General features: G+C 36.4%; 1 protein-coding gene across 1 annotated transcript; it reads left to right on the forward strand.

Moving 5' to 3' along the window:
- Positions 1-2,050: 2,050 nt before the first annotated feature.
- Positions 2,051-12,244, forward strand: LOC139974093 (uncharacterized). Its single transcript, XM_071981012.1, has 8 exons — positions 2,051-2,170; positions 6,002-6,047; positions 6,404-6,573; positions 7,571-7,835; positions 8,504-8,718; positions 9,121-9,426; positions 10,246-10,510; positions 11,867-12,244. The coding sequence occupies exons 1-8, from the start codon at positions 2,057-2,059 to the stop codon at positions 12,175-12,177; spliced, it is 1,692 nt and encodes a 563-aa protein (XP_071837113.1). The 5' UTR covers positions 2,051-2,056; the 3' UTR covers positions 12,178-12,244.
- The last annotated feature ends 4,678 nt before the right edge of the window (positions 12,245-16,922 follow it).

Consider the following 16,922-nt stretch of genomic DNA (forward strand, 5'->3'; position numbering starts at 1 on the left):
TTTCTTTGGTGTCTGGTCTTTATAGTGGAAACAAGTACCGTGTCCCGTGGCAATGTGGATCGTCATCATATCACTACGACCCCAACCTCTCCCCCTCTCTATCTCTTTAACCACCTCACCTATTCCTCATCAATTCCCAATTCTTAGGGATTGAGTACTTCATCTTCAAAATAAATCATCGTCAAGGTTGTAGAATTAACAGGGACAAAATAAGAGGAAGCGAACGTAACAGTGACGTCACCAGAATATTTCCGAACCTCTTGTAGCTGCATAAAATCCTGCTAAGTGCCTTCACATACATAGGAAACCACAGTGATAATTCCTGGCAAGTAATGCCTTAACAATGAAAATAACACGATTTACCCAGTCTATATGCTATCTTAGTTTTAGCCGGGAGAATTATGTCATTTTGCGTCAAAATGGATTCGTAGAACTGCATTCCTCAAACTGATTCAGTGAAAACCAATTTTTGTAGAACACTTCTTAATATCTCTCTCCCCCCTCTAAACCCCTTTCATGTCCAATCGTCTTTCACCCAACCAGCGAAAAATACAAATATTTGGTGTGTCTCATATTACATGAGAGAGATATCGTTTCCTTTTGTTAAGAAAAACAAAAAGAGAAAAATACATCCCACGTTTTGAGTTTTTCATTTAACGTCTAGGCTTAAAGGCATTGAAGACTCGCGCACAAAGAAACGTCTCATGCCGGCAATCTGACCTAGTTTCGAATGAGGTGTAACAGAAGTGTTAGACACCACCAGCTTGCTACCGTCGGTAATTAGACACTAGTGTACAGTCAATATATATAGCTACGGTCAATACCCACAACACAGTGTACATAGCAGCGATGGACAACCCAGGTCTAGATAAAAGATAACAAGGTATCACGTTTCATTACTGTCTGCATTTTGCATTTTGTAGCGACAAGAAAAAAACTGCACTAGCAAGAAACGGAAAGTTACCGTAACTTTTTCAGATGGCGGCACGCGGTTCGGGAGAGTCTTCGGCAATGCCTTTAATAGCATATTTCTAATATCTCGACTTCACGTGTTTACTTCCGAAATTTCTGTAACTGAAGTGCAGAGTTCCTGTGTCACACTGTCGTTACTGCAAAGTACGTACACTTCCGAGAAGTGAGCATCCTTTCAAATGTGTCAGCGTGCAGCCGGTGGCGTCGCCAACTGGGGGGGGGGGTCAGCACGTGCCCTCCCAGGAAAAATTCGTGCCACCCCCCCCCCACAGAAGCGATTTGTAGTGTAACAAAAAAATACTCAAACAAAAATTTTATCTGCCTCTATCAAAAACATAAATATCGGACAGACTAACCCCGAAAATTCTTGAACATAAAGTTACTTCAAGTTGCAAAATATAGCACCAGATGCATCTAAGGACCCTTAATTAATAAAACATTTCTCAAGGGGAGGGGACACCCTCTCCCTTTGGACCTCTTCCCCTGGACTGCATTCACAAATAAACATTGTGCCCCCTAATTAAGTGCTGTGCCCCCCCCCCCCAAGATTGGAATGTCTGGCGACGCCACTGTGTGCATGCAGCTAAGCTATGGCATTACACCAGTTTGCTTCAAGTTCACTTTTGGTACGAAACATGTCAACTTCAATGTTGCTTTCCCGAAAACGGTACATAGGAATTGGATTCACATTTCACCATTATGCAAAGAAATTATTGTTATCTTCATTAGTCAAAATAAGTTTTCCTCTGGTCTATCCTTTTTAAGTAATACAATTCCAAATGATAAATCTCGTATATGACTACATATCAACTACCTTCAAAGATCAGCCACGTATCTTGTCGTATGAAAATCAGTCTTTTTCATTTTAATTAATAGAGACAGTCTAGTATATCCGCTATACGGATACTTACAGATCCATTTACATCAGCACAAAATCAGAATGAAAACAATCTGTTAAGAATGAATAGGTTTAAGTTGATATCTGCAGAGTTTACTCGAATTTGATGCACTTATTGTTATCCGTTGTCTCGTTAACAACAATGGAATTGTTTCTAGCCAGCTCTCCCGGCATGTTTTCTTCGAGATGTTATTACGATTTTTAGATTCTACAAGAATGTATCCGCTAATTTTGACTCTTCGAAAAGCGTTCGTTGTTTTGTGCGCGACGAGTTTCGTTTGCACCTCGTCCGAGGAAACGGTGAGTTGTGAATTTCGTCTTTTTTTCCAGATTTTTTTTGTGCTGTTACAATACTCAAATGAATATCGTTTCTAGATTAATCAAAAGTTATTTTTCGTTCATTTATAACGTATGTCCATGATAATATAGGCCAGCTTGCTGCTGCACAAGTTTAAACTGACGTGGAGTTCCGTACCGAATATATATTTAATGCAGCAGTTGTATTTCTTATTATTTTCAATATTCTTTATCTTGTATATCTCTATGTTATATCGTTATATGATTTCTGAATGAAACTATACATGTTTCAAAATTATCACAATTTGTAGGTCACCCAGTGCCCGTTTAGATATAAAATAACCCTGTGAGAAAAATAAATCGTTGCTTTTTTGTTTTCTTGATGAATTCTGTTTAGTATTGATATATATCTACATATTAATACTTCGATGTCGTATTGGTAGCCAAAAATATTATTATCGTCAGCAAAAAGTACAAATCTAATAATAACTTTGATACATTACACACGTCGTTTATATGCAAGATAAATCATTTGAGGCCAAAGTGTAGACCCTTCGGCACACCGCATATACTACATTCAGGAACCCTTACTTAAAATCGCTGATATTAGACATATTGCTTTCTGTTGGATAAATAATTAACTAGCCAGTTATCCAGCATGATTTTTGATGAAGTCGTGAGTTTTCTTAAGATGTGAACTTTTTTATGGAACATAGTCTGAGGGAGGGGCTTGTTCTTGTATCATTAAGAGCGCCTAAATGCAATGTTGTGCTATAGTTTGCAACCATATGAATTTGTGACATTTGACGCAGTTATATAGTGTTAACTTTCCCACAGCACGACAACCCATACTCTAAAAATGACAATGTGAACCCGCCTGATAATAGGGGAGGGTGGCCTGCATATGCATCCGTCGCTTTCCCCCTTTTGAACGGCACTGCAGCAGAGGGTAAATATTCTTCGAAGATAAATAGAAGTTATCGAAGGGAATTAATGTTAAGTAGATCGGGTGAATTTGTTAAACAGATAGAGTGAAAACTAGAAGTAAATAGTTAAATAAAAATGAAATGCTCCATCAAGTTTTAGAGGCATATCTCGGTGGCATACAAGGTGACATTTGCCGTGAAGAAGAAATGTCCTCTTGTTGTAATTGAAAAATCCCATATCAATATCTTTATCCCTTATTCGAGATATGGTTGTTGATTGAGTGTATAACCTATTTCAACTTGCTAAAAACATCCCCTTATATTGTCGGAATTGGACATACAGGTGGTCACTTATGACAGTATATAGCAAATGTTCTTCAAACGCTTTAATTTCATATTATAATCTTCTTTTATACTTAGAATGTAATATTTTCCAGACTCGCTACTCATCTGTTAATACTCTCTGTATTAAAATTGTTATCATCATCATAATTTTTTGTTGTTGTTGGTATAACTGTAAAGAAAGAAAAAAGAAGTTTCGGGCATTTTTTAGCTCAATTGTCGTAATAATGATGACATCATTCACTATAGTTACCAAATGAATTCACAAAATATCAACACATTTGAAGAAACGATATATCCGCCATCATAGTAGATGCTTTGAGGATCTGTTCTTGAGTTAAATATTCAGAAAAAAATCGTAGCGTTTTTTTTTTTCCTTCTGCTTAGTATGCATAACATTCAGCCACTGGAATCTCCGCTTTATGTGATCTCATGTAATAAACAAGATACGTATATACAAAAATACTTTACTTGCAAGGAAACTCTAATTCATTTGAGTAAGTTTTGTTAAAAGTGTTTGAAGTCAAGTATCTAGTCATAATTTTGATAATAACGAATTAAATAACCTATTTGATAGCTCTTTACTGTATGATTTCAAAATACCCAAGACGCACTTTTTTTTGTTGTCAACTGATGCATTGTGAAATGTATTCCTTATACATTTAGGAAACGACCAGATAAATGTAGCATATAAATTATTAGACATTTAATAAAATTACGACATTTATTGCTGAGAAAGAGAGAGAGAGAGAACTTTAAAAGATTGTTTAGCTAATGCCGAAAAGCTATGTAAGTAAAAGTATATAACTAAGATGGCTTGAAGTTTCAGTCATAGCAAGATCTTCTTCAAACTATGGAAAAATGAAACGAAGATAAATTAAGGACAACATTAGACAGATAACAAAAGGCATTTATAACTAAGATGGCTTGAAGTTTCAGTCATAGCAAGATCTTCTTCAAACTATGGAAAAATGAAACGAAGATAAATTAAGGACAACATTAGACAGATAACAAAAGGCATTTATAACTAAGATGGCTTGAAGTTTCAGTCATAGCAAGATCTTCTTCAAACTATGGAAAAATGAAACGAAGATAAATTAAGGACAACATTAGACAGATAACAAAAGGCATTTATAACTAAGATGGCTTAAAGTTTCAGTCATAGCAAGATCTTCTTCAAACTATGGAAAAATGAAACGAAGATAAATTAAGGACAACATTAGACAGATAACAAAAGGCGTTTATAACTAAGATGGCTTGAAGTTTCAGTCATAGCAAGATCTTCTTCAAACTATAGAAAAATGAAACGAAGATAAATTAAGAACAACATTAGACAGATAACAAAAGGCATTTAAAACTAAGATGGCTTGAAGTTTCAGTCATAGCAAGATCTTCTTCAAACTATAGAAAAATGACACGAAGATAAATTAAGGACAACATTAGACAGATAACAAAAGACATTTAAAACTAAGATGGCTTGAAGTTTCAGTCATAGCAAGATCTTCTTCAAACTATGGAAAAATGAAACGAAGATAAATTAAGGACAACATTAGACAGATAACAAAAGGCATTTATAACTAAGATGGCTTGAAGTTTCAGTCATAGCAAGATCTTCTTCAAACTATGGAAAAATGAAACGAAGATAAATTAAGGACAACATTAGACAGATAACAAAAGGCATTTATAACTAAGATGGCTTGAAGTTTCAGTCATAGCAAGATCTTCTTCAAACTATGGAAAAATGAAACGAAGATAAATTAAGGACAACATTAGACAGATAACAAAAGGCATTTATAACTAAGATGGCTTGAAGTTTCAGTCATAGCAAGATCTTCTTCAAACTATAGAAAAATGAAACGAAGATAAATTAAGAACAACATTAGACAGATAACAAAAGGCATTTAAAACTAAGATGGCTTGAAGTTTCAGTCATAGCAAGATCTTCTTCAAACTATAGAAAAATGACACGAAGATAAATTAAGGACAACATTAGACAGATAACAAAAGACATTTAAAACTAAGATGGCTTGAAGTTTCAGTCATAGCAAGATCTTCTTCAAACTATGGAAAAATGAAACGAAGATAAATTAAGGACAACATTAGACAGATAACAAAAGGCATTTATAACTAAGATGGCTTGAAGTTTCAGTCATAGCAAGATCTTCTTCAAACTATGGAAAAATGAAACGAAGATAAATTAAGGACAACATTAGACAGATAACAAAAGGCATTTATAACTAAGATGGCTTGAAGTTTCAGTCATAGCAAGATCTTCTTCAAACTATGGAAAAATGAAACGAAGATAAATTAAGGACAACATTAGACAGATAACAAAAGGCATTTATAACTAAGATGGCTTGAAGTTTCAGTCATAGCAAGATCTTCTTCAAACTATGGAAAAATGAAACGAAGATAAATTAAGGACAACATTAGACAGATAACAAAAGGCATTTATAACTAAGATGGCTTGAAGTTTCAGTCATAGCAAGATCTTCTTCAAACTATAGAAAAATGAAAGGCATTTATTGCTGGTGAATTATTGTGACATTTTGTATTGGTTCAACAGGTAAATCATGAAGGAAGGTTATCGTCACCCGAGGATGTTTTGCAAAGTAGGAAACTTTGTTCTTTATTCTTTCTTGTTTTTGTTTGAATAAAACCAATGTTCCAATCATTTTATGACCAATTTAATTTCTCTCCCTCAGACGTAAATTTAGGTTTAGCTGCATGCATGACGACATCAATATTTTACTTTTCATTTTGATGCGTGACTTGGCTGACAAGTGTTACGCTATGAATTCATCGACAATTTTTTTTTTAAATTAAAGAAAAGGTCTTCTGGACATTTTGTTTTGGATACTCACATTCTTTGTAAATATTCGATTTTATAGTGTCACTCATCATCGAAATAATTTGCTATAGGCTCCATTTTATGTACAATTCGTTTTTGTTTTTGTGGTCCCTTTAGGCTTTCGTTATACCTTTTATCCACGTTCTGAATATCCCAAGGACTGTCGAGATGTTCAACGTCAGTGTTCTACATCCAGTTTCAGTGGAGTATACCTCATCAAACCAGATGGTTATAAAGAACCATTTGAAGTATTCTGCAACAACGATGTAGATACAGGAGGATGGACGGTAGGTTGAGCAACTTTGATTGTGTTTTATAACTGAAATTCGTCAATTTAGTGACCGAAACGTTACCATCCAGCATATAGTGCAGTGGGATTCGATTAATACTTTTGAATTCTTCTGAAGAGCTATAGGCCTACACCCCAAAGCATGTTGCTATAAATTTACGAAAGCCAATTATATTGCCAGACTGAATGTATTTTTCTACATGCACATCCACACCTCTTCACACACATCAAGAAATAAACAACAACAAAATATTGCAATTTCGACATCACACAACATACAAAGTGTATTGCATGACGTATATTTTTAGCCACATATCGGAGCCATCAGCTTGCATAAATGAGACAACAACATTGGCTCATGCAGACTGCAGGTCGGACGGGAGGCAAGTATTGAGGTCGGGAGGTAATCGCTCAGTGGCCCGTGGTTCAGGAAGAGGCCCATGGAAAATGCTTAAGGAAATATTAAGCTTCAAAATAGGAGGTGACATTCTCCTAGCCGAGGCGCGATCTATCGTTATTGAATTAGGGAGACCTCAACATGTCTGTTGTGAAAGAAAATACTGCATATTCGCTTTGGGGAAACATATTTTAAAGCATTCCTATACTACAAGTTCTCGTCTGATTTCCAAGCTGCTTAATTACAGTCTCAACACATATACTCCAGGTATAAGAAATGCTAAACAATTTCACAAGGAACAATATATATATATATATATATATATATATATATATATATATATATATATATATATATATATATATATATATATATATATATAATATATATATATATATATATATATATATATATATATATATATATATATATATATATATATATATTAAACGTCCTTTAATTGAGGCATCTTATATCACAACAAATTGTGGTTTCTTTTGAGGGATATCTATCATAATTTTTAACGGTTTTCAACGGTTTAATGCCCATTTAAATGATGTATGTGAAACGACGTAATGTTAAACTCTACATTTCACAGGTCATTTTTAGACGTCTTGACGGTTCTGTAAATTTTACCAGATCTTGGTCTGAATACAAAGATGGATTTGGATTTCTTTCAACTGAGTTGTGGCTCGGCAATGAAAAATTTTCTCACTTGACGAACTTAGCAACTTACGAACTTCGTTTAGATGTGGAACTTTCTAATGGAGCTTCATTTTATGTACTTTACAATGGATTTCGTGTCAGTGACGAACGGAACGAATATAAAATTACATTTGCTGGTCACTTTGAGAGTAATGCAGGTAAGCTTGCAACATATAATAGTGGAGGATAGGGGGAAACCACAACGGACTCGATGACAGTGTATATAAAGTGCACAGTTACCAGTTTGTCTTATATGTGATTATTTATACTATTCCTACTGAGTATTCATATCATAACCAAGACCTCAAGTTTTTTCATCTCCCAAGACTAGCTATAATGTGGCAAGTTCCATTGCCTCAAGAAGTAAGGAATTGCATGATACTACATGCCGTGATGCAGTATTTCTCGGGTTAGGGTTAACCCTAGGGCTTAACTAACCCTAACCATAGGTTTTCCCGGTCCACATTCATTGGGCTGTGTCATTCATGATGACATTACTGGACATATTAAACTTTGTACAAAACGGTTTTCTTGAGATAAACTGTCACTTGAGGATTGGCTGGTGACTCAATTTAGTAATATATATTCATTTAGAGTCATTTGCCAGTGATTTTCTAAAGTTCGTTACCATCATTTGAAATGGGCAGGTCTAACGAAATAGAGGGGGGGGGGGGCAGAGGGGACTACAGTCTCGGGCCCGGCGGGAGGTCAATAAGTGGACCCAGAGAAAGATGTATTAGTAGGCCTACAAATTATTCTTATTTTCAAATACATAACAATATCAGAGACATCAATTTGTTTTTGGTATGTTTGTTGATCATTTCAGAGAGTTTGATAACTGCTTGCCCTCCGAACATGGTCTACGAGATGTGCAGCTGTCAAACAACGTGTGAAGACCCTAAAGGAGAATCTGGTTGTCATAGTGACTGCATTGGTAGTGAAAGCTGCGTCTGTCCTACAGGGTTCTTAATGCATGGGAGTGACTGTACCAGTGCCAGTGAATGCGGCTGTTTTGTTCCAGAAGTCAATTTCGTTGTACCAGTGAGTATTTCATGTGACTGCCAAAAGAATCCATATGTGTAGAGAAAGTAGTATACATGAGTATGGGTGAGTGTACATGAGTATTGGTGAGTGTACAAGAGTATGAGTTAGTAAACATGAGTATGGGTGAGTGTACATGAGTATTGGCGAGTTTACAAGAGTATGAGTTAGAAACCATGAGTACGGGTGAGTGTACATAAGTATGGGTGGTATAGGTGTATGGGTGGTGTACATGAGTATGTGTGAGTTTACATGAGTATGGGTGAGTATACATGAGTATGGGTGAGTGTACATGAGTATTGGTGAGTATACATGAGTATGGGTGAGTGTACATGAGTATGCGTGAGGATACATGAGTATACATGAGCTGTTATATCCTTCTTCTTTTTCAATTCTTATTAGAATGGTGAGCTCTACATCAACGATCGGTGCACCCAAAAGTGTTCTTGTAACAATAACCAACTGACCTGTGCAGTCTACAGTTGTAGTACCGATGCTGTGTGTAATGTCAAGAATGGAGTACGAAAGTGTTATTGTAATGCGGGATATGAAGGTAACGGTGAAACGTGTACAACGTCATCGACAGACTGTAAAGATGTTTACGACAGCGGACGCAGGCAAGATGGCGTTTACACCATCCTACCTTCTAGATGGCCGGGTTTACCTTTCAACGTAAAATGTAAAATGGACAACGGTGGAGGATGGACGGTAAAGACATTGTTAATTTGGCCTATTGGCTATTCTCTTTTTTCTTCAACTTCTCATATCCTTTTTCTTAAAAACTTGAAATCGACTGAGTTAGGTAGGGGCACGCTGAACCTTAATTGATGGACTGTTGGCGGATCAAAACATTCAAGGATTGGGGAGCCTATAGTGTAGTTGTCAGTGTTTCGTTTTAAGCAACTCTCTATTGTTTGGACATTTTATGTGTCCTCCCAGTTTGTTCCAAACGCAATTTTTATGCTAATAGTCCGAAATGCTTTTGAAATTTTCCACACTGTTTATAGAGTTGGGGCCAACCCCCCTCCTCCCTCCCCACCCCCACCTACCCTTGCTTGTATTCTTGAGGTCACTGACCCGTAATCCAGTGGCTATACGCAATTTATTTTTTTGCTCTTTCACGTAATTTTGCGAACGTTTAATTTGCACAGAATTCAAATATTCATGGCATAATTTATATAGGTTAGGATATTTATGAACTAACGATAGGGTTATAATTGAAGAAAGGCTGCTATTGATTGTTTTCATGACCGTGTTTTCTAGAAAAACGGCTAAATTGTGTAGTTGAGCCGTCACAAAAACTATTGTTCACTGCCTGTAACTATATTATTTCACATTATCTATCCGACGGCGCTCACTTTTTAAATGTGACTGCATTAAATCAGTTTTTCTGCGTTATAATCATGAGGGTTAGGCTATCAAAAATGAATAAATCTGATTTATGTTATGCATGACGTCATGAAAACTCAAAATGTTAACTTACAGTCCGTCCCATTTTTTTTTTTTTAATTTCATTGCATTAACCAGGTTTTCCAACGTCGTAATCACGGCTCGACTAGCTTTCATCGAAACTGGGCTAGTTACAAAAACGGTTTTGGTAATCACAATGAGGACTTCTGGCTTGGAAATGAAAAGTTACATTATCTGACCACTCAGAAAGATTACAAACTTCGCTTTGACGTTATCACTTCAAGAGGATGGCGTAAATATGCTGAATATGCAGAGTTTGAGGTCAGATCTGAGAACGACAAGTACAGGATGAGCAAACTGGGAGCCCACTCTGGAGACACAGGTATGCTATTATAATCGCTTTCACTGGTATCACTATCCGAAACAGGAAGGCCATCGGAAAAAAATGAATGAAGCATTCAGTATTTCACCAATTTAACAATCTAATAGGAATAACCGCATTAAATGTGAAATTAATGAATAACTGTCATATAACATGCTATACGGTACCGTAACGCAGAGGCGGGGATACTAGATGAATGGGGAGAGCGGATTGGGAGGAGGAGGGTGAGGGGTGGGACTTATAAGGGCAGTGAGACATGTGATCATTTTTATTTGAGAAAGCAAATCGCAAAATCCCCGCAAAACGTCTAGACAAAAGTATCTCTCTGTGCAAGAAGGATTTTATTGATTAATTTTCAGGAACAAAAAGGTACCTTTTAAAAGATTTTTCAAGAAAGGGAACTTTCTCATTTTAATTTTTCTAAATTCTGAATACAAAGGTTCATTGACATAACAAAAGTATACCTTTCCATTAGGATTATGGAAAAAGTGTATTCATTAACGAGAAGGGGCACTTCTAAATTTTGTGAAAGGGTCTGCAATTCGTCCTCATGCATGCACTGGGGAAAATGTGTTCTTGTAACAAGTTTAAATAAATTGTTGTCAGTGCAAGAAATGTAAACATTAATGCCTTCCAAGTTAATCCACAAGGGTCTGGCATATTTTACAAGGAGGAGTAAACTATTATATCAGTTTAGAGCTAATAGGCTGCATTTCCTTTGATATTACTGTGTCAATGGCGGATATGTATAATGTAGCTATAGGCACATTCAAAATGGAAGTCATGAATACAAAACAAGAAAATAAAGAAACTGAGTAATTCACGATGATTGTTTCAAAAAGTCAAGGTGGTCCACAAAGATGACTTTGCTATAACTGATATAACAAGGAACATAAGAGAAAATAAAACAATGTACTTTTCATACAATATGTTTTCATACATGCAGCTAATTGTATTAAAGTACAATGATCAGTAAATAAATTTCTAAAAGATAACAATTGGTATTAATTATCATATTGTTTTCATATGATTCCATTAGGCCTATACCTGAGTGGCCCATTTGACTGTTCTTCACTTGAAAACAAACATAACATGATTATCTTTAAGGTCATCAGTGTTGCCTACAAAATATGCTAGAAAATACAATTAATGGTCACCCATGCTCACAACTCAACACGCATTTTATACCCACTCTATAAAAGTAGTAATCCATAGATGTTGAGATATTTAACTATATTAACAATCACCAAATAAACTGGGAAATCTATGACGTGTTCATCGTTTGGACCAATATTAATCACCATTTAGTTCTCTGTTTCCTCTAATTAATTCCTCTTCTTATTTTCCGTCTAACAGGTGATTACCTGGTAGCGCGTAATAGAGGTAAATATTTTAGTACCTACGACCGAGACAATGATGCCTGTGGTAACTTCAACTGCGCGGAGAAACACAGAAGTGGCTGGTGGCATTCCAATACTTATTGTTCCTATTGTTATGGTAGCTATTGTTCTCGTTTCCAGTACAGAAGCAGCTGTCATACCGAATGTACTGCTGACAACTTGAATGGGGACTACAATGGAGGCAACGGAGAGAACATTATGTCTCATCATTCTGGCGATAATTGCTATGTGGGATCTGTTGAGATGAAAATTCGACCACGCCTGTGAGAATATATATTTATTTATATATATATATATATATATATATATATATATATATATATATATATATATATATATATGTATGTATGTATATATATATATATATATATATATATGTATATATATATATATATATATATATATATATATATATGTATATATATATATATATATATATATATATATATATATATATATATATATATATATATATATATATATATATATATATATATATATATATATATATATATATAGTTTTCCGGTTACATTAATCCATAAACTTTACACGACCGTTAAAGTTCGAGTCATGGGCGTGCGCAGAAGGGGGAAAAGGGAACAAGGCTCATATGCACAACCCTTCCCCACTCTATCAAGGTAATAACGGGCGAAAAAACCAAATAGTGCGCCCTCTCGATAAAAATATGGTTAACCAGCTAAATTTTGACGCTTCGGACGATTCATTGCATTAACATTGATCATTGTTTCCCGAGAATGATTAATTTTATAAAATGATGACTTAATTGCCAGTTTCGAAACCGACAACTGAAAATTATTGATTGCCGGTTGTAGCCTACAGCGATATATCTATTAGCAACCTTGACTGAAAGCCTACATACTAAAAGAAGTTCCATACTGTCATGTTATAATATGGATTATATATAACTTTATAATTCAATTCAATTCATTCGGTAAGCTAAACACTTATAAACCCGTTTTGCTTTCTCCAGATGTCCAGATTTTTAGCATCCCTTCAACGGGAAGAATTTATCCAGTTTATTACTCTCAAATATGTAGAACAGAAGTTAAGAAATTGTTTTTTTATATGAACGTTACCCTTCTCATTGGGGGGGGGGGGCAACCCCCAGACTTGTCAGATCTGTAGTTTGAGCTCGAAGATTTAATAACGAATGATTTATTGAAAAAGCCGGCGTAAAGTATACCATTTTCTTGAGTTTGAACTTAAATATATATATATATATATATATATGTATATATGTTTATTTCATTATTCAGAGAATAAATAAATGAATCGCAATAAATAAATAATTTGAATTTTTAATCGTTGATATGAAGTCATGATTCGAGGCAGTAATTATTCAATTTAGTCTATATTTTTTCCCCCGTCAAACCCCTGCACAGCAAGATCCGTATTCGATTTCCGTATAACCCTCTACCCGACGATAGAGAAAGTCCCATCTTGTAATATGACATTACTTGCTGAAAGTTCCAAAATGATGAAGACAATATTCTGAGAAAACGTCCATAAAGACAAACAAAAAATTATACATTTTCTCTACCATGATTAAAAAAAAAATACGATCATATTAGTATACCTTCCACGAAAAGAAAAGAAAACAATTTCGTCCGTCTGAAAATTATATATTATCAGCCGTCTCCTGCATTTTCAAATGTTTAGGAAAGATAATTATATTGTCTATTATAGTGCAAAAGATATTCTCTGAAGCGAAAGTTTGTTTTGTCTCCATATTGTGCAAACAATTAAGATACGCTATATACAACGAAATATATTATTATTATTATTATTACGCCGTTATTTATATAGCGCATAATCCACATGTTATATGCGCTTTACAAATATATGTACTGTACACTGCAAAATAAGTACTTCTCATGGAACGTTTTGTAACTCAGAAGACATATAGCTGTGTGAAGACTCGCGCACAAAGAAACGTCTCATGCCGGTAATCTGAGCTAGTTTCGAATGAGGTGTAACAGAAGTGTTAGACACCACCATCGATCCAAGAAAATACACACACAGCTTGCTATACCGTCGGTAATTAGACACTAATTAAGTGTACATTCAGTACGTACAACTGCGGTCAATACCCACAGCACAGTATACAAACGATACAGCGATGGACATCTCAGGTCCAGATTAAAGATAACAAGGTATCACGTTTCATTATTGTCTGCATTTTGCAGCGACACGAACAAAACGTCACTTGCAAGCAACGGAAAGTTAACTTTCTTCAGATGGCCGCACGCGGTTTGGGGCGAGTCTTTAATGCCTTTAAGCCTCGAACGATATGCCGTTGCATATACAATGACTATAAACTACACACATGTATGAAGGAGTTAACGCGAGTAGAAAACGCGGGCATGAGTCATGGATTGCCAAAGTATATGGTCATTCTGCCCAAGGAGAAGTGGTGAAAGCAAGTGGAGAATATCGATGTAATCAAACACAGGATCTGGTTTTTGGTGGAATTGTAAATTGAATAATAGGAATGATAGTAGCTCCTACACGTCGTGCAATAATTGGGAAACTTGAAACAATTTCCAAGTTCAGCGAAGGATTGTTTTTTTTTGGGGGGGGGAGGGGCGGGATGGGAGGCTGGAGAGTGACTAAAATGTTGGGTTCTCGTAGCTACAAAATCTACATGGTCATTAATACGGGAATACTTGAAGGTGCCATGAATGGTCAACATGTCGGTTATTCAGCGAGGATGTATCAGGGGGAACTTCTTTCACAATAAGGACTTATAGACACCACATTGCTTTGAAATGCTAGTATGTTGCAGTCAATGAGGATTTCAATGGAGTATAGGCATACCATAAACTATTATTGATAGGCTATATTATTCAACTAATGTTTAACGGTCATGGAAATAACATTCTGGAGCCTGCCTAAAATCTTTAATGATAATATCATGAACGCTGATAATAACATTACATACATGATGAACCTTCAAAGGCGATAAAACAAATTTGGTATTGATACCGCACAATAAACCTACAATAACGATACAGAGAAATCATAGGCTTATGAAGAGATAGAATTAGCAGGGAAGAGTTGGCTACGTACTGACTTTTTACATACCGAGGGCGTACTTTCGTTTTAGATAAGCCAAAGGTTTCGTAGTAAAATCAGTTATTCGATCATTGACTAATTATAGGTGTCGCACCACACAATATTAATTGCTCCTATTGACTTACACACTAAACTCGTCACTTTCCAAGACCGAAAGAGCATAGATATGAGTTATATGATAGCCGATGGCTTGGGTTTTCACAGCAGTTTCAATTTTTGCCATCATGACCGTTTAGATTTTCAGCTAGAATTAAGCGCTCAAAGTTTAGCATAGTGCTCCGCAACCCAGCTGTCGTTGCGGAATCAAGTTTCTTTGTTTCACCCAAGATTTTTTAAAATATCTTAAATCACAGTCCTCCAGTTTTCCAGACCATCAGTAGTTATTTCATCCTCTTCAACATCTAAGCATAAATATAACGATGATAATTCAGAAAATGAAGAGAAAAAATTCAATACGTATACAGGTCACTTATAATTTAAAGCTACTTCCGACAATGGTTAACCACTCATGCGGACGTGCACTTCTCTAAAGTTGTGGTACGTACGATACCAAGATACGCAACATTAAATTCGTCATTGTGCCCCATCCCCATTGCACATAAAGCCTATAGGTATGTTCATGTAAATGAGCGATTAATACGATAGGCGTATTCTTGTGTGGGCGTACATGTATATAGTGTAGCGTTAGGCTATGGTGCGCTTGTATCGATGCATCGCTGTTTAATTGCGTACGGAGGTTTTTAAATGTATCGGGCGCGGCGCGCTGATTGTGTTGCGTGCGTGTAACTTGTGTGAGTGTGTGCAGTGGCGGATCCAGGATTTCGCCGAAGGGGGGGGGGCCCAGATGGGAAATGCCTAATCGTCGTCCTGGGGGAGGGGTCTAAGGGGAGTGGGTGCCCCCTCCCCTTTTGGAAAATTTCACAAAATATGGAGGTCCTCGGTGCAATCTGGTGCTACTTTTCGTGAAAGTTTGGAGTAAAATTTATTTCCAATAAATCATGTATTCATGGTTCGCCGGGCATATATTTGCAATTTCGAGCAATGAGCTGGGATTTACGTCTTTGGGGAGTAGGTGGTGATGCAAACTACTTTTTACAAGGCTACTCCAGGCCATTTCATCTTGGATGCCCCCTTCCAGATGGAGACTATTGATGCAGTCAGAGTGCCCCTCTCGCCTTCACTTTATCAGAATGATGGTGTACTCTTTTTGCAAATTTAATTTACAAAAAATTACACGCACAGTGGCGTAGCTAGGATTTTTTGAGTGGGGGGCCATGGGGGGCTGTTCTTTCTTGTGGGGGGGGGGCGGAGTTTACTATCTAAGCGGAGCGCCACCTTGGTTGGCGCGGAGCGTACAGAGAAAATTTGAGATTTCAGCACCCCCCAGATCGCAGGAGATGGCACCTGTGAGGCAAAATAGCAACCAAAAAGATGTGCAACTTTGGTGACAGAAATGCAAAAAAAGTTTTTTTCTCTTTCATGCTGACTGGCCTTGCCAACTCAGCCAGACTTTTAACTTGAGGGAAGTTGGCATCATTTGTCGTTTCAAGCTGTCAAGGCCGTTCTCCCAACTCAAACCCCTGTGGAATACCGGTAGATTTGCAGGATATGCCCACATGTGGACTTGTATAGCATTAGAGGAAGGGGGTGGAAGACTAACACGCATCGATGTTTCGGTAATGGTCCACATTGGTGGCTCGGTGCTTATTAGGCCATTTATTGGGTTTCTTGAGGCAGCTGTCATCAGAATCTGGCTTTTTGTGCCAATCGATGACCGATAACATGTATTGGTATGTAAATTTCTTCTTCATATATCTAGCAACACTCTAAAAACAAATGAGTGGATTTCTTTCCATTGGAGTGATCACTCGGCGCACTTCAAATTAAGAGTAAAATTTAACTCTATTGGAGTTAA

The sequence above is a fragment of the Apostichopus japonicus genome, chromosome 9 (assembly GCF_037975245.1).
Source record: "Apostichopus japonicus isolate 1M-3 chromosome 9, ASM3797524v1, whole genome shotgun sequence".
NCBI classification, from domain to species: Eukaryota; Metazoa; Echinodermata; class Holothuroidea; order Aspidochirotida; family Stichopodidae; genus Apostichopus; species Apostichopus japonicus.